This window comes from Silurus aristotelis (genome assembly GCF_946808225.1).
Source record: "Silurus aristotelis genome assembly, chromosome: 16".
NCBI lineage: Eukaryota > Metazoa > Chordata > Actinopteri > Siluriformes > Siluridae > Silurus > Silurus aristotelis.
Genome location: NC_139589.1, coordinates 11,913,148 through 11,932,285, shown reverse-complemented (window position 1 = coordinate 11,932,285; position 19,138 = coordinate 11,913,148). Strand labels below are relative to the sequence as shown.

The 19,138-nt window shown below is 38.1% G+C and overlaps 2 protein-coding genes across 2 annotated transcripts in view; one reads left to right on the top strand and one right to left on the bottom strand.

Moving 5' to 3' along the window:
• The first annotated feature begins 2,468 nt into the window (after positions 1-2,468).
• On the top strand, positions 2,469-3,847 carry rxfp3 (relaxin family peptide receptor 3). Its single transcript, XM_083564301.1, has one exon. It carries the CDS (start codon positions 2,575-2,577, stop codon positions 3,778-3,780), a length of 1,206 nt encoding a protein of 401 aa, XP_083420427.1. The 5' UTR covers positions 2,469-2,574; the 3' UTR covers positions 3,781-3,847.
• Positions 3,848-7,658: 3,811 nt separating this feature from the next.
• Positions 7,659-19,138, bottom strand: part of slc45a2 (solute carrier family 45 member 2) — a 29,916-nt gene continuing 18,436 nt past the window's right edge. Inside the window, exons 4-7 of the mRNA XM_083565166.1 lie at positions 18,153-18,296; positions 11,310-11,433; positions 10,527-10,732; positions 7,659-7,920 (exon numbers count right to left, since the gene is read on the bottom strand). Of these exons, the coding sequence (XP_083421292.1) occupies positions 7,693-7,920; positions 10,527-10,732; positions 11,310-11,433; positions 18,153-18,296 (702 nt within the window). The 3' untranslated portion in view covers positions 7,659-7,692. The remainder of the gene's footprint in view (positions 7,921-10,526; positions 10,733-11,309; positions 11,434-18,152; positions 18,297-19,138) is intronic.

Genomic DNA, 19,138 nt, shown 5'->3' with positions numbered 1-19,138 from the left:
TGTGCTGTTTGTACAAATTGTTATGAAAATGCACCTACTGGTTTGCAAATAGTAAGGATGATTCAAGAAACAGTCCAGAGCAACTGAGAAAAGCTGTAACAATTTTGCTTAGTTATTAAGCATCCACTGTCTAATGTCCTTTACACATTCCTCAAAATTGTACAAAACATCCTTCTGCTTAACTGTAATAAACCTGAAGTACTTTTATATGTTCTAGTAAGTGCACAAATAAGCTTCAGTTAGTCTAGCAAGAGTCCTTACCTGAACCAGGAAAAAAGACCACCCCTGTTTTAATCAGTCTACACTGGTTTCCCATTAAATCTCACACTGATTACAAAATTCTACTGCAAGCCTTTTGTCAGTAGGTCTTCCTTAGCTCTTAGATCTTTCCTCTATGCTCTCCCACTTAGTCCCTGATCACACTCCTTAAAAACGTAAACAGTGAGAATGTTTAACAACCTTTATTTTCTCTCTTCCTGCCTCAGTCTAATCGCTTTCTTTGTGTGTGTGTGTGTGTGTGTGTGTGTGTGTGTGTGTGTGTGTGTGTGTGTGTGTGTGTGTGTGTGTGTGTGTGTGTGTGTGTGTGTGTGTGTGTGTGGTATTTACATGAAGTTTTGACAGTGCTTGGCAAAAGTCTGGAAACACCTAGTCTTTAATTGATTTTAAAGTCACATGCATGTTCCTTTTATTTATATGCAAAAGAAAGTGAATGAATTGAAGAAAACTATGTGGACAGATGAGTAGATGAGTACAAATTTGACAGAAGAACTTAAGATAAGGAAGATGTAAAATGAAAGCGAAAATGTTACAAACATGGAGGTGGACGCTTAATGGCTTGGGAATGTTTTGGAGCAGGGAAGGTTGGAGACTTATTTCCAGATGAAAGGAATACTGAAACAACATGGCTACCATTTCATACTTCAACACCATGTTTTATAAGTGTTATTTACAAAGCAAGCAGTCAGCTGTAGTGTTATCTATCTAGCCTATACCTAGTCACTAAACCTAAATCCTTTTGAACTGCTGATATAAACAGGATTGCAAGGTCAGAAAGAAATATCCGAATAGCAAAGCATGGCAGAGCTGATATTTTTTACTGAGGTTTTCTTTTTATTATTATCCGGCACTGACTATATATGGGATTACAAACCTGATTCCAAAAAAGTTGGGACAGGTAGCAATAAGAGGCCGGATAATTTAAATGTACATATAAGGAACAGCTGGAGGACCAATTTGCAATTTATTAGGTCAATTGGCAACATGATTGGGTATAAAAAGAACCTCTCAGAGTGGCAGTGTCTCTTTTAGAAGTCAAGATGGGCAGAGGATCACCAATTCCCCCAATGCATGTGGCATGGGCAGCTTACACATCTGGAAAGGCACCATCAATGCTGAAAGGTATATCCAAGTTCTAGAACAACATATGCTTCCATCCAGACATCGTCTCTTTCAGGGAAGACCTTGCATTTTCCAACATGACAATGCCAGACCACACACTGCATCAATTACAACATCATGGCTGCGTAGAAGAAGGATCCGGGTACTGAAATGGCCAGCCTGCAGTCCAGATCACCTATAGAAAACATTAGGCGCACCATAAAGAGGAAGATGCGACAAAGAAGACATTACTATTCCTAAACTTGAGCAACTTGTCTCCTCAGTCCCCAGATGTTTGCTATGGACTGTTATAAAAAGAAGAGGGGATGCCACACAGTGGTAAACATGGCCTTGTCCCAACTTTTTTGAGATGTGTTGATGCCATGAAATTGAAAATCAACTTATTTTTCCCTTAAAATTATACATTTTCTCAGTTTAAACAATTGATATGTCGTCTATGTTGTATTCTGAATAAAATATTGCAATTTGAAACTTCCACATCATTGCATTGTGTTTTTATTCACAATTTGTACAGTTTCCCAACTTTTTTGGAATCAGGTTTGTATAAATCACTATAAAGAATGAACTGTTTTTTATTTTTTCAATTTTATAATTGTATAAGGTTGTAGGTGTATACCTATATTGAGAAGATACAATCAGGGCTTTATGCTAGAACAAAACTGGTGAAACGAACTATTGCGCATGAAAAATTTCTGGAAATTTTGCATGTCAGTTCTCAGGGAGTCCAATGCTGACATACCATTTTATGACCAATTACTTCCAGTCTTTGAGTAAACCATAAGGATGATTAAAATTGCCACAAAGCACGTTGGGTAGAGGTGTGTGCTGGAGCGTAAAAAGCGCGCGTCCAATCCACAGCTACGAGGGTCCATATAACGCGCCGCACAGAACGTAGTGTAAAGCATAGAGCACAGCTCACACACGGAGAGGAATAGAGGAGGAGAGAGGAACAAGATCTGAGCCCAAATGCTTGACAAACGCACACCATTCTCAACCGTTCCAAGGTTTTTTCTCGGAGCATCAGGAATATTTTAACACCCTTGGGATTTTTTTGAACTGCATTAATGCATTGCATTATTGAACTGCATATTTCAAGATGAGAATGTGTGACATGAAAAGTGTGAAAGTGCGCGTGTTTCACTAGTTCCCACGGAGCGGATACGATGAGCGTCGGCGATGCAGCACAGCTCAGAAATGCGCGACGACACCACGGAGCGCAACGCGAGTTTCTCACTCAACAAAAGCGGAAACCACTCATGGGCTGACTTCCAGGAGTTCTCCGAGAGGAGCGACTTGGTGAGCGATGGCTCAGCCGTGCTGCGCATCCTTATCTCTACTATTTACTCGGTGGTGTGCGCGCTCGGGCTGGTCGGCAACCTACTCGTGTTGCACCTCATGAAGTCTAAACACGCGTGGAAAAAGTCGTCCATTAACCTGTTCGTGACCGGACTCGCAGTGACCGACTTCCAGTTCGTGCTCACGCTGCCGTTCTGGGCGGTGGAGAACGCGCTGGATTTTACGTGGCCTTTCGGCAGAGCGATGTGTAAGATCGTGTCGTTTGTCACAGCGACCAGTATGTACGCCAGCGTGTTCTTCCTGACCGCCATGAGTGTGGCGAGGTACCGCTCCGTGGCGTCGGCGCTGAAAAGCAGGCGCAGGTGCAAGCGGCCGTCTGCGCGCTGCGTCAGCGCCGTGATCTGGGCTTCGGCAGTCGTGGCCGCGTTGCCGCATGCCGTTTTCTCCACCACAGCCACCGTGTCCAACGAGGACCTCTGCTTGGTCAAGTTCCCCGACTGCAACGGCGACGCGCAGTTCTGGCTCGGCCTCTATCACGCCCAGAAGGTATTACTTGGTTTCCTGGTGCCTTTTGGGATCATCTCAGCGTGCTACCTGCTGCTGCTGCGCTTCGTTACGCACAAGCGCGTCAACGCGTCCGGTGCCAGGAGACGCTCCAAAGTGACCAAATCTGTAACAATTGTGGTGCTCTGCTTCTTCTTGTGCTGGCTCCCCAACCAGGCTCTGACCACCTGGGGCATTCTGATTAAGCTCAACGCCGTGCACTTCAGCTACGAGTACTACACCGCGCAGGTTTACGTGTTCCCCGTGACCGTGTGCCTCGCGCACTCCAACAGCTGCCTCAACCCACTGCTTTATTGTCTCATGAGGCGAGAGTTCAGGAAGGCGCTCAAGGAACTCTTTTGGCAGATCGCCTCACCGTCCTTTACCAATACGCGACCTTTCACTGGATGCAGTAAGCCAGAGCATGAGAAACAGGCGCGCTCTGTGGTGCCACTCAGCACCCCCGATCCGGCCCTCGCCTTCTACCCACCTGGGGTTGTGGTGTATAGCGGCAGAAATGACATTTTGCCGAACAGCACGTAGACTGTAGGCCAGAACTGTTTTCCTAGAAGATATTTTAGTCATTATTACTGACTGAATAAACAGCAGAGCATTAACATTAATTCATTTTCTCCCGCTTATCCGTAATTCGGGTCGCGGGGGCAGCAGTCTAAGCAGGCCCCCGCCTTCGACTGCTGCCCAATCCTCACAGCACCGTCCCTCCTGCAGGTGGTGAGCCCACGGGAAGGCATTAACATTATATATATATATATATATATATATATATATATATATATATATATATATATATATATATATATATATATATATATATATATATTACAGAAAGGAGATGTATTTGAATATAAACTCCCAGTGTTCTGGGGAAAAAAAAAAAAAAAAATATATATATATATATATATATATATATATATATATATATATATATATATATATATATATATATATATATATATATATATATATAGCCATAATAAACTGCAAATTCGCAAACACATATTACCATATCTACCTACAGTATAAACAGCAGGATAGACAGTTTAATTATTTATTTATTGTTTGTTTGCTATACAGAATGACATACTTGAAAATGAATGACAAAATCCTTTTTTTTTTTTTTTTCAATATCAGTTTTTCTCCTAACGGATTGTTGTTAATTATTTGCAATGAAAAGTAAACCTTTATTCTATTAAAATTAATTTAATTTTTTAAAAACATTTTTTCCATTTAACTGCATTAACAGAAATATGTAAATGTGTCAAATCAAGCAGATGTTTTTATTATTATTATTATTATTATTATTATTATTATTATTATTATTATTATTATTATTATTATTATTCTACAGAGGTCATGTTACGGGTGTGTACAGTGTATTCATGTGCCGGTTTGTCAATGTACAGTAATCGATTTGTTCAGCTCAATTATCAATCAAAACACAATCAAGACCATTGTGTGTAAAAGTAAAATAAACAATGAAACATCAAAACCACAAATATTGAAATAAAGCTTATCAATGATTTAGTTTTTCTCTTTTTCTTTACTTTTTACTCTCAAAATTCTATCTCACAGAGACACTGTAAATATAGATAGTATCAATAATAATTACTTTTCACATATAAAATGCAGTGTACTGAATAAATGGATATTAAACTGACTAATGAGAGCCATGAATGTGGTAATATTAAATAAAAATTAGTTATAAACAGTCACACAACAATGTTAAATAAAAATAAAATATATCTGCTTAATTTACTGAATCACATCACTAAAATAGTCATATGCTTATATACAAATACCTATAATTGATTTACTAATAGTTCATATATTCAGTATAAACAAGTATGTAATTTTCAATAAACATCTGCACTCTAACAAAATCTGCAAATTGAACTGTTTTTGACTTTAGTTATGATTTGTTTATGCCAGTGGTTTGCTTTTCTAATGAATCATTAGCATGGAAAGATGGAATTTAAACTGTTGTTTAAAACCATTCTCTTACTATCATGTTCTCTTTCTTTCTTGGTTCAATAAACTTTAAAGAATTTCTCTAAAGAAATGAATTTACCAATTTAACATTACAAATGCCTGAACATAACTGTGTTTAAAAAACAAATAGAGGTGAGACAGCTTTCCAAAAACAATATGATAATAACAAACAGAATAAAATAAACCCCTTTTATGAAAGCATCATTATCTGATTAATCTCGAAGAATACACCCTGTTTCCAAGGCCCTGATTTTCCACACATTTAATAAATGTTCGATAATAAATAATATATTACAGATGTTCATGGACCGGCTGCTTCCAAAAAGATATTTTCCTTTTAACATGAGTCATAATTGAAACACATTCCATGATAGACTCTAGATTTAAGTAAAAAAAATAAAAATAAAAAAGATCAAGCTCTTCACACAGCAGATACATTTTTATTCTAATACAAATAATGACCAGATTATAAACTTCAAACATGCACCCAACAAAATGGTTATGTATGTCAATGTTTTATCATTTTTTTACTTAACTGACCACAATTTATAGAATAAAGAATAATGTATTTATTTATTTATTTATTTATTTATTTATTTATTTATTTATTTATTTATTTATTTATTTATTTTTCAAATTCAACCTTTAAATTAGGATTAACCAGTGGTTAATGAAACCTATAAATTTAAACCTATAAATGTAAAGATTTTTTTTTTTTATGTAAACTTTTCAAAGTGCTTGAATCTGTAATTACTATACATTTTTAGGTACTTTGTTTCTCCCATACAAACAGAGCAAGACCACCATGACCTTCTTTAAGACTATCATCTTCTATTAAATAAAAAAATATGACAAAATACAATATTTTGCATATTAATTACATGTAGGGCACTTGGCAGATGCTGTTATCCAGAGCAAAAATTATATTATTTATACAACTGAGCAGTGGAAGGTTAAGTCCAACATCCTAACCACTGAGCTACCACTTCTCTAAATATTGAAAACTTTAATTAACATATTTGAATAAAAGGCTCACAGAACTTTAACCCTGCTTTGTCTCACAGCTTGCCAAGTTTGTCACATTTCCTTTTTGTTAGATATGGGGACCCTGAGGACTGTGATTCTTGAATGTGGAGTTCACTTTTCTTGATATATTTTCAATTTATTGACATATATTGTTGTAAAAAAAAAAAAGGTATTTTGATAAAAATGTTTGCTGAAAAACCTGACTCACAGCTGACTAACAGCAGGCAGTCAACTCTTGATAAGTCATTTTAGTGCAAAGCAAAGGCATGCGTTTTATCCGTTCATACTTCTTCTGCATTGTTTTTCCTACAAGGGGAGCATGCAAATTATACTCGGGGCACAAAGTGGGGGACACCTTGGATGGGGTACCGACCTAGTGTAGGACACAATCGCCTTCATTTACTATGGACAATTCAGAACTGACAAACAGCCAACACATCTTTATATTTGGAATTAAAAGTAAAAAGCATGCAAACTGTGTCCACACAGTCCAATAGGCATTTTTTTTAACCCTAAACACCCAAGGCACCACCAATCACTAAAGCCTTTATGCTTTTTGTATTTTATTGTTTAATTTTACTTTCTTTCGGCTTCTCCCGTTAGGGGTCGCCACAGCGGATCATCCGTATTCATGATCCGCTTGTTTGATTTGGCGCATGTTTTTACGCTGGATGCCCTTCCTAACGCAACCCTCCCCGTTAATCCGGGCTTGGGACCGGCACTAAGAGTGCACTGGTGTGCAACCCTAATGGCTGGGGTTGGTTCCCTGACCGGGGATCGAACCTGGGCCGCAGCGGTGAGAGCGCCGCATCCTAACCACTAGACCACCAGGGAACCTGTTTTATTGTTTCATTAACTTTTGCAATTTTTTATGGTAACATATGAGAAAAAAGCAAAATTGTAAAGTTGATTTTACAAACCCTAGACACTGAAATGGAATTACACTAATAGCATGGTTGAGCCTCTTGTTAAAAGGTGAAATGTTAGAAGATTTGAAGGTTCACTAAACCATTGACCTGAAAAGTACTTACTAAAGAGAAATTGATTGAATTGCAATGATTTTTATCTGTCTCATTTAAGTCTGTGACCCCATGACCCAAACCATTGATTGTATTAAAGGAACTAAAATAATATCTACTGTAGACTGGACTGTTACCTTATAAAGACAGTTAATTGCACATGGTAGCTGTGGAGGTCCGATTGAAATAAAAAAGTGTTTGAGATAAGTGAACTATGAGGTGATCAGCATGGTACACATTGAACATAGACATATTATGTATTGTAAAAAACAGTCATTTTATATAATAGAGAATATAGATAATTTATTATAATTTATACCTTCAAATTTAAGACTAAAATTATGTCACAAATATGAGACTGATATAAAGCATTTATTTTGTTTATTTCAATGTGTTGAGTTTAATGTACATGCTTAATAAAGATAGTAATAAACAGACAGCCGACAAGAGACATGGTTGAAGCTGACAGAACCACCACTACCACGCTCCCGGCCATATTTACTAGAGCTCCTAGTCCAGCTCCCACTATGATCTGAGCTAACTGCACCATACAGGTCAGAGCTGCACAGTCCATTCCCGTCCCTCTGCTCTGCAGAGACACCTTTGTCCCACTCTGCTTCCTCCGCTCCTGCATGACAGATTGGAAGTCATTAGAGATAAGCCATCTATATTATATCATAAACACTTTATTGGTACTCTTTTATTAATTTTTTTTTTATTATTTGTTTTTTTTTTTTAAGTCTTTCATTCTTTTTACTTTTTAATTTTTTTTTAATGCTTTTAATCAGTATTTGCCCTAAAATTATTATTTTAATTAGAGCCCAACTTAGGATTGTTTCACCCACCTGCAATATATTTAAACAATTTTAGTTTTTTTTTAAACGTCCTGTCTTTAAAATAGAAAAAGTGCAGTTCCCAACTTTGACTTGGTAAAAGTGTAATCTTTAATATAGTGTAATTCCCCTGTTTTGACTAGAAAAGTGTAATATGTAGCATCCATTTGAGAAATTTTATAATCCCCGCTGTTCAGATGGATAACAATGGAATTACCAGTTTCAGAATGTGAAATGTGTAATTTTCAACATCCAACTTGAATAAAATATCATTTTCACATTCCGACTGGAAAATGAGTAATCCCTACTTTTCAACTGGAAAAAAAGAATCTCCACCTTTTTGCCTGTCAAACTGTAATTTCCAGTTTCTGTGTGAGAACTAATAACTTCTCTCCTTATGAAATTTGCAGTTATGTTAAACACAATTTGGACAAAGTGTAATTTTCACATTTGACTGCTGGAAATAAAAATGCCACCATCTGACTGGGGATAAAATGGAATTCCCACATTCTGTCTGGGAAAAGGTTTTATTTATCAACCACTTGGAAAACTTATTTCTCACTTTAAGACTGGGGGAAATTAGCACAACTCACCTTTTTGGCAGCTTTCTGTCAACCCTTTGAATTAATTCCAGGGTAATTCAATTTTAAAATCGAAATTTCTTTCTATATTTTAATATTTTATAAATTACAGCTTGTAATCCATGACCAACTTTTTTATTAAAGATTTAGATGATATAATGCTATAAATATCAAAAACATAGCAATAACTAGATGAAACCCTCCTATTTTTACCATGTAAACAATTAAATGACATGTCAATGTCATCAAAAATTCTTCCACATGACTTAAATGCAACAAAAGGGCCTTGACTTATCTAGAATACTAATCTAATGTGCTAACTACTAATTATCTTATTAACTAGCAGGTGAACAGGTACCTAAAAATATCTACAAAAACATTTGTTTTGTATAGGATACAGTGTTCTCAAGCTGCTGTTTCAGGACTTAAGTTAAAGGAATCCATTCATTGGTTATTGTTTATTGTGGTTTTTAAGAAAGTCATAATTAAAACCTCCCCGCCAGTGTTTTAGTTTCTAATCAACACCTTCAGTGTTAATCAGTTGTAGTTTCAGAGCCTGATGGATTTGCAAGGTAGCATTTTTAATTAATCATATGAACATACTACTGGTGAAAGGAAAGCATCAAATTAATCAAAGGTGAGAGCACATCTCTAGCAAATTAAATCACCATTGGAATAGAAAAAAAAATAATGGGTTGTACTGTAATAGGAAAATAGTCTCTAAAAGGATGATCTGATGAAACAGAGTTATAGTTACCACATCAGTCTACAAGACAGAGCGAGAGAGAGGACTGTTTTGGTGGCTTCTCACTGTTTGGGTTTACAATGTGGGCTTCATAGATAATTGGAGCAATTTTAAGGGCAAGGCTGGCATGTTAGAGCAGAACAGTATCCGTCCCACTTGGGAAGGAGCTGCTCTCATTTCTTGTAGTATAAGACATAGTCTCAGAACAGCACTAGTTAAACCAGTGACTGTCCAGAGCCAGGGCTAGGGAGCAGACAAATAGGCTAAAGCTGCATGGGGTCGTCACTCAGGGTCAACCAAATTGAGACTGTCTGTCTCCCAAGCAAAACCAAAATAAAGAAACCTAATTAACATTAAATTGAATAAGAATGAATGCACAGCCAGCGCCTCTGATTTAAATATACAAATTCATGTCAGTAGCGCTGACTATAAATGAATTACCGGGCTTGTCAATTTCTCTGACCTCACCTGCCCGGTCCAGCACTCATTTATGGGCTTCGGAAGCATGCCTTTCAGCAGTTTCTTTCCCCTGTGAAGAAAACTAGATCAGCCGGATCTAGTTGGCTGGCCGATGAGCAGAAAGGCTGGTAAGCTTGACGAGCGCTTTCTGTTAACGGCATCACAACCTCCATGTCAGGGTCAACCGTTCTTTCCAGGCCTGCACACTGGGGTGTTGAGGTCCTGGACAAAGCCCTTTTTGGCCCGCCCGTTTAGCCTCAAAGCGGCGTTGTACTCTAACGTCATGGGACTAAAAGAATATTCAGCCCCGGGTTCAAGAGAGCCAACTGGCCTATTCGGCAATTTCATTAATGCGCTAGGCTAAAAAACAGGTGGAATGAGACGTTCCCATCAATAACACATATAGGGTAAAGTGTCCCAATGTGATAAAGCAATCTGTACTTATACTGTACCTATATAGTGTGTCCCTGACTGAGACAATCACCACTACACACTATCAAACCCTCTGCCTCCAGTTTTACTTTTATTCTGATATGAATGAACTGCCTCGCTTCAAACCACACACAGGCATATATGCATGCATGCACACATAGAACACACATACACACACATGCACCTCCTCCTTCCTGTGGTATTCTGAAATCAGGTTGAATGGGACGGTGTAAAGTGTGCTAGACATCACACCAAACACACAGCACAGCGTCAGTGTGGAGATGATGTTAGGAAACAGACCAATCAGACTGGTGCCCAGTCCAAACAGGAAGTAGCCCAGGAAGTAGAGACCTTTTAATCCAATATAGGGCAGTAGTAGCCTCTGTACATCTGCACATGCAAAACAAACACATCATAACCACAATTAAATAAGTAATAAAATAGAGGAATAATTTAAAGTTTGAGAATAATATAGTTATATGAATGGCAACATAGTCCTATTATTAGGATTGAAACACTCAGCATAAATAGTCATTAGAGCTCATAGCTTAGAGGATCTGCAAAGCATACAGAAAATTACGGAAGATAATTCTAGAGACAAAACTATGATGCATTTAAGCAGTGATGTTTTCAGAGTGAAAACACCATTCACAACATTCATAATTATTTTAATCTTGTGACTCCAGAATAAAAATTCAAGCAAAAATGTAAAATCCCAAAGCATGTCCTAGCTAAACAACTTTGTTTTCGATAATAGCAAAATTATGCAATTGTGTTTCTTGGCAGAACTTTTGCTTTGCAAATTTGCTTTAGATATAATCGCTTAAAGTCTCCTTTTGATGAATAGCAACTCCTGTTCTCTTATCTCTAAATAGTGTTGCACATCTGTTCTAATGTATTCTGTGCATGCATTAGGAGAGTGTTGGTGAAACACTGCAGGACATGTCACAACAGGGTAAATACTCACAGGAATAAAGAGCAGAGGACACAGCATTGATGCACAGTCCCCAGCAGCCCACCTCCACCCCCCTCTCATAGGTGGCAAATGCAGTTGAGTTATGAGGTGCGTACGGGTTCCCCTTATACACAATCTACAAGAAAAAGAAGCAAATAATACCAAAAATTTAAGAACGTTAAAACATATTGTACTATGTTACCAAGAAAACAAAACATCTGGTGCATGGAAGGAAACAGTAACATAATTTTTAAAATCTACCCAGACATTTATTATGGCTCATCATAAAAAAAAACTGATATCTGTGTCTGTACTACAACAATCAAGATTTTATGTCAAATATGCAGTTGTGTACTGTAAATAAGTTAAACTGAATAAAAATGTGGCCAAATTGTCTTTAAACTGTGCATTGAATAACTAAAGTAAAAAAAAAAAGGAAAGAAAAAGAAATGAGGAAGATAAAGGAAATATAAGCAATAACAAATAATAAGAAATAAGAAATGTTTCACAGAAATGTGCAAAAATTAGTTATGTACATCAGAATCTGCAGAGTGCAGGGTGGAGTGAGAGTATTTATGGAGTAATAATGGATCTGTATGGTGAACATATTAATGTTGAGAATTCTGATGGCCAGAAAGAAGAAGCTCCTTCTGAGCCTCTCAATTATATAAATGAGGTTACAAAAGAGCTTGCCTGATTGCAGCAGGCTGCACAGACATTTATCACAATAGGAGGATTTTATTAGCTCTGGTACTCTACCGCCTGTAAATGTCTTGCAGAGAGAGTAAAGCAGATCTGGAGGTGCACCTAGCTCAAGACACCACACTCCGAAGGGCTTTCTGGTCCCAATCCATGATGAGATGCATAGAAAATCAGTAATCTTTTTATAGCACATATTCAAGATTGGTGTGGAGACGCTGAATTTTCTCAGCAGTTCGCAGATGATCCAACCCTTGTCTGTCTCTGATTGCAGAGTAGTTTTACAGTAGTTACAGACTTTTCAGTCTCAGAGTGATGAAATCACAGACCATTAACTTATACTGTACACACTACCGGTAGAGCAGATTAGCCGTGTTGCACCACGCTATCGACCTGGTAGGACTATTGTTCCGACCACTAAGGACAGATTCATAAATAACCTGCCTGATTTATCTCAGTTTCTCACTAAACCCAAAACTACTAATGATCTTGATAAAATGGCTAACATCATAGACGCTATCCTCACTAGCACATTAGAGAACAAGCACCTTAGGTTAGAGAACAAGCACCTGCACCTTGGTATAATAGTCATACGCATGCCCTCAAGAGAACAGTCCGTAATCTGGAGAGAAAATGGAGGAAAACTAAATTGGAGGTATTTAGAATTGTGTATAAAATCAGTATGCTCAGCTACAGACAGGCGCTAAAAGCTGCTAGAGCTGAACATCTGAGCGAACTCATGGAAAACAACAAAAACAATCCCAGGTTCCTTTTTCTACAGTAGCTAAACTAACTACAAATCAGGGATCTGAAAATTGTGTTCCATCACAGTTTAGTAGTGAGGACTTTATGAATTTCTTCACTGAAAAAATAGATAACATTAGAAAAACAATAGTGGCAGTTCAACCTCTGAGACCATCCCCTGAGACAGTGTTACCTTCAACTCCACAACTCCATTATTTGACATGTATAGGACAGGAAGAGCTGTATGATGTTATTATCAAAGCTAAATCAACAACATGTCAGTTAGATCCCATTCCAACAAATCTACTAAAGGAAGTGTTATATACAGCTGGTGAGTCTCTTCTGAATATTATTAACTCCTCACTATCGTTAGGTCACTTTCCTAAATCCCTCAAGCTAGCAGTTATTAAGCCCCTTATTAAAAAACCTAATCTGGATCCAAACACGCTATCGAATTATAAACCAATTTCAAATCTGCCATTTATGTCTAAGATTTTAGAAAAAATTGTCGCTGCCCAGTTATGTTCGCACTTGCAAGAGAATAATATCTTTGAGGAGTTTTAGTCAGGTTTTAGGCCCCATCATAGTACAGAAACTGCCCTAGTTAAAATCACTAATGACCTGTTTTTAGCTTCAGACCAAGGCTTCATCTCGCTGTTAGTTTTACTAGATCTTAGTGCTGCGTTTAACACTATAGATCATGATCTTCTCCTAGATCCATTACAGAATTACATTAACATTCAGGGACAGGCATTAAGCTGGTTTAAATCCTACCTGTCTGATCGTTACCACTTCGTAGATTTAAATAGAGAGCTATCCAGGCTAATGCTAGTGAACTATGGCATGCCACAAGGTTCAGTTCTAGGACCCCTGCTCTTCACAATATACATGCTTCCCTTAGGAAATATTATTAGAAGGCATGGAATTAGCTTCCATTGTTATGCTGATGATACTCAGCTATATATCTCATCTAAACCAGGCGATATAGCTCAATTAACCCGGATAACTGAGTGTGTTAAGGAAATAAGAGACTGGATGACCCATAACTTTCCACTTTTAAATTCTGATAAGACGGAGATTTTGCTCATTGGCCCAAAAACTAGTATACAGAAGCACCAGCATCTCAACCTGCATTTAGACGGATGCTCTGTAACCACTAGTTCAACAGTAAAAGACCTGGGAGTTATTTTAGACAACAACTTATCTTTTAAAAATCATATCAACCAAGTTACAAAAACAATCTTCTTTCACCTTAGAAATATTTCTAAGCTAAGAAATATGTTGTCTATATCCGATGCAGAGAAGCTCGTCCATGCGTTCATGACCTACAGAATAGACTACTGTAATGCGTTACTAGGTGAATGTCCTGCGTCATTAATAAACAAGCTTCAGTTAGTTCAGAATGCGGCAGCCAGAATTCTCACAAGTTCAAGAAAATATGATCACATAACCCCGATCTTATCGTCCCTACATTGGCTTCCGGTTAAGTTTCGAATAGACTACAAACTACTGCTACTCACTTATAAAGCACTAAATGGTTTGGCTCCCATGTATCTCTCCAGTCTTCTAACACGCTACAATCCATTACGCTCCCTGAAATCTCAAAACTCTGGGCTTCTAGTAGTTCCTAGAATAGCAAAGTCCACTAAAGGTGGTAGAGCATTTTCACATTTAGCTCCTAAACTCTGGAATAGTCTTCCTGACAGGGTTCGGGGCTCAGACACACTCACCCAGTTTAAGTGTAGATTAAAAACATATCTTTTTAGCAAAGCCTACACATAACACACATCACATCATAACCTTGTGCTCCAGAACATCTGATCACATGCACATTATCAACTTGTGCTGTTAATATCATGAACAGCAGCTACGCTAATTGCTCTCCACTGCTTCTCTTTCTCTCCCCATTCCGAGGCTTCCTGAGGTTTGGCCAGCTGCAGTCACGTCCCACCTCATGAAGATTATGGACTTTAAAGAAGTAGATGCCAAACTCGCAAACATCCTGAACCATCTAAAAACGTACCAGTGCCAATTGGATCCCACTGCATGTGTGTAGTTTAACATTGGACTTCCTGAAGTGTTTAAAGGTTCTGGCATGGAGAAGCTGATGCTGGATCTGTGATGATCACAAATGTTGAGCTCAGTAGCTCCTACTTTTATACCAAAGACTGTAGAAAGAACATTTACTTATTATCTTATACTCCGGTGCTCATGTTAGTTCTCACTCTTCAGTGTTCTGTATTGTTGAAAGATTTATGATCAAACTCTTGATGTCACCCAAATGAGGATGGGTTCCCCTTATGAGTCTGGTTCCTCTCAAGGTTTCTTTCTCATTACATCTAAGGGAGTTTTTTCTTGCCACAGTCGCCATGGCTTGCTCATCAGGGATAAATACACACCATTCTCCTTGACTGTTGATTTCTGTAAAGCTGATTTGAGACAATGTCTGTTGTGAAAAGTGCTATAGAAATAAACTTGACTTGACTTGACTTGACTTTTCCTGCAGTCCACAAGCAATTCCTTGGTTTTGATAAAATTTTAAGAGAGACAGATAGGCTTAAACTTGATGGTAGAGAGAGAGATCATGTGTGTAAAGACAGCAGGGGGCTCCAGTGTTTGGCAATGATGAACTGCCCCACTCTCACTACTTGGGGTCTCCCAGTGAGGAAGTCCATGTCCCAGTCACAGACTGGTGAATTAAGTTCTAGATCCCAGAGCTTGAAGCTGAACCCTTTTGGTATTGAAGTCAGAGCTATAGTATTTAAACAACAGCCATACATGGTCCTCTGTGTTGCTGTCAGTGTGGTTGATGGTTGTTGATTATTTGACACAATCCAGGTTTTTAGTTGTCTTGGCAACAAGGCTTGTTTGTGCAACAAGACAGAACAACAAGCTCACAATTCTGCTCGAAAGGAGGCTTATTCATGTAAATAAGGCCATTACATTAAAATGCGTTTATACCTTTATATTAATAAATATTGTTTTTCTAAATTTTGGTTAATTTGTATTTTTAATTTAATGTAGTGACTAAATAAATTATTGTTAAATATTTTTTTGAGACCTGTTGCAGATGTCGAATTCAAAATGATCTTATTTTTTCCTTAAAATAGTATATATACAGTGAGGAAAATAAGTATTTGAACACCCTGCTATTTTGCAAGTTCTCCCACTTAGAAATCATGGAGGGGTCTGAAATTGTCTTCGTAGGTGCATGTCCACTGTGAGAGACATAATCTAAAAAAAAAATCCAGAAATCACAATGTATGATTTTTTTAACTATTTATTTGTATGATACAGCTGCAAATAAGTATTTGAACATCTGAGAAAGTCAATGTTAATATTTGGTACAGGAGCCTTTGTTTGCAATTACAGAGGTCAAACGTTTCCTGTAGTTTTTTACCAGGTTTGCACACACTGCAGGAGGGATTTTGGCCCACTCCTCCACACAGATCTTCTCTAGATCAGTCAGGTTTCTGGCCTGTCGCTGAGAAACACGGAGTTTGAGCTCCCTCCAAAGATTCTCTATTGGGTTTAGTTCTGGAGACTGGCTAGGCCACACCAGAACCTTGATATGCTTTTACAGAGCCACTCCTTGGTTATTCTGGCTGTGTGCTTCGGGTCATTGTCATGTTGGAAGACCCAGCCTCGACCCATCTTCAATGCTCTAACTGAGGGAAGGAGGTTGTTCCCCAAAATCTCGCAATACATGGCCCCGGTCATCCTCTCCTTAATACAGTGCAGTCACCCTGTCCCATGTGCAGAAAAACACCCCCAAAGCATGATGCTACCACCCCCATGCTTCACAGTAGGGATGGTGTTCTTGGGATGGTACTCATCATTCTTCTTCCTCCAAACACGTTTAGTGGAATTATGACCCAAAAGTTCTATTTTGGTCTCATCTGACCACATGACTTTCTCCCATGACTCCTCTGGATCATCCAAATGGTCATTAGCAAACTTAAGACGTGCCTGGACATGTGCTGGTTTAAGCAGGGGAACCTTCCGTGCCATGCATGATTTCAAACCATGACGTCTTAGTGTATTACCAACAGTAACCTTGGAAATGGTGGTCCCAGCTCTTTTCAGGTCATTGACCAGCTCCTCCCATGTAGTTCTGGGCTGATTTCTCACCTTCCTTAGGATCATTGAGACCCCACGAGGTGAGATCTTGCATGAAGCCCCAGTCCGAGGGAGATTGACAGTCATGTTTAGCTTCTTCCATTTTCTAATGATTGCTCCAACAGTGGACCTTTTTTCACCAAGCTGCTTGGCAATTTCCCCGTAGCCCTTTCCAGCCTTGTGGAGATGTACAATTTTGTCTCTAGTGTCTTTGGACAGCTCTTTGGTCTTGGCCATGTTAGTAGTTGGATTCTTATTGATTGTATGGGGTGGACAGGTGTTTTTATGCAGCTAACGACCTCAAACAGGTGCATCTAATTTAGGATAATAAATGTAGTGGAGGTGGACATTTTAAAGGCAGACTAACAGGTCTTTGAGGGTCAGAATTCTAGCTGATAGACAGGTGTTCAAATACTTATTTGCAGCTGTTTCATACAAATAAATAGTTTAAAAATAATATATTGTGATTTCTGGATTTTTTTTTTTAGATTATGTCTCTCACAGTGGACATCCACCTACGATGACAATTTCAGACCCCTCCATGATTTCTAAGTGGGAGAACTTGCAAAATAGCAGGGTGTTCAAATACTTATTTTCCTCACTGTATATTCTCAAATCAAACATTTGATATGTTTTTTGTTTTATTGTTAATAGGATGTGGATTTATGAGATTTGCAAATCATTGCATTCTGTTTTTATTTCCAGGGCAATACGTTTACAAGAGGCATGGCAAAGTATTTCAGGTGAATACTTTGAAGCTAAGAAGCATACTTTTAATGGTATGAAATTACCTAGTTCACTGCATCTAAACAGGAACATGGACAGGTCTCTCAAAAACAAAATAAAAAACAGGGTGTTCTCAAATATTTCACATGCGCTGAACATCTACCAGAAATATCAGAATCATTTAATGAACATACTATCAGAATCTAATAAGAAACTAAGATACACCTAAAAGGCTCATTTTGTTTTTGCCATTTTTTAGATTCACCAGCAATTACCTAATAGAGAGGTGAAAGAAAAACAAGTAAATCCTCCATTATAATATGCTGTGCTTTGCATGATGCATGATCTGTGTCGGCTACATAGAGGGGCTGCTCTATAAATAAAAGCATTTAATTAATATATATTTTAGCCCATTTTAAAAAAAATATATATATACTAGAAAATATATAGTGTGGTTTATCTGTTCAGTGTATAGTGTTCAGATAATATTTTTTGTAAACAGTTACATCCTTAGTTGGAGTTTAAGTAGCATGTTTCATGCTTAGCCACACATGAGCTGCATCTCACCTGACCCATAAAGTCAGTGAAGAAGAGCATGTTGCAGAGGAAAGCGGTCCAGCCCAGCAGGTGGCTAATACATAGGCAGCGGTAGTGACTGGGCATGTTTATCATGGCAGACAGCAATGATTTTAGAGTCATCCTCTTCTGTACCTGCAACACATAAATGCACACACACACACACACACACACACACACGCAGGCACACACACGCACACAGTTTATTACACAAATCTGAATCTGTAATGATTGCGGTATATTGCCAAAGGTTTGTAGATACCTGGCCATAAGTATGGTATGTGCTTTTTAAGCATAACATTCCACATTTGGTCCCAATTTTATAATTCCCTGAATGTTCTTGTGGAGATTTGTGCTCATTCAGACACAAGTGTGTTAGTAAAGTCAGGTACTGATGTAGGTGAGGTTAGGAGGGCAGGGGGTGCAGTCAGCAATCCAATTCATTCCAAGGTGTTTATTAAGGTTCAGGTCTGCTTTATAGCAGGAGATCTACCACTCCAACCCGTACAAAGCATATCTTTACTTTTTTCACTGAGTTTGCTTTGTGTGCGGGGGCAGTTTTGGGTCTCCTAGTTCAAGTGAAGGAAAAATGTAATGCTGCTGCATCCAAAGACCACCAATACAATACCCTTCAGCTTTGCAATAACAGTTTGGGAAAAAACACATATGCCAGGAAAATTTAGGGGTCCCAAATCTGTAATACTTTTGGCCATATATTTTATGTGTATCTGAATGTTTATATGCTCTGCATATATGTTCCTATGGGATATATTCCCTTTATTATGTAAGAGACTCTCTTCACATCAACTACACTCTTCCTGTACTCTTCCTTCAGAATTAATCCTACACCATATCCCTTTTTATCAGCACCATAAAAGAAGAGTTTAAACCCACCTCCAATGCTCCTGGCCTTACTCCCTTTCCCCTTGGTCTTCCTAACACACAACATATCTACCTTTTTCATCTCCATCATACCA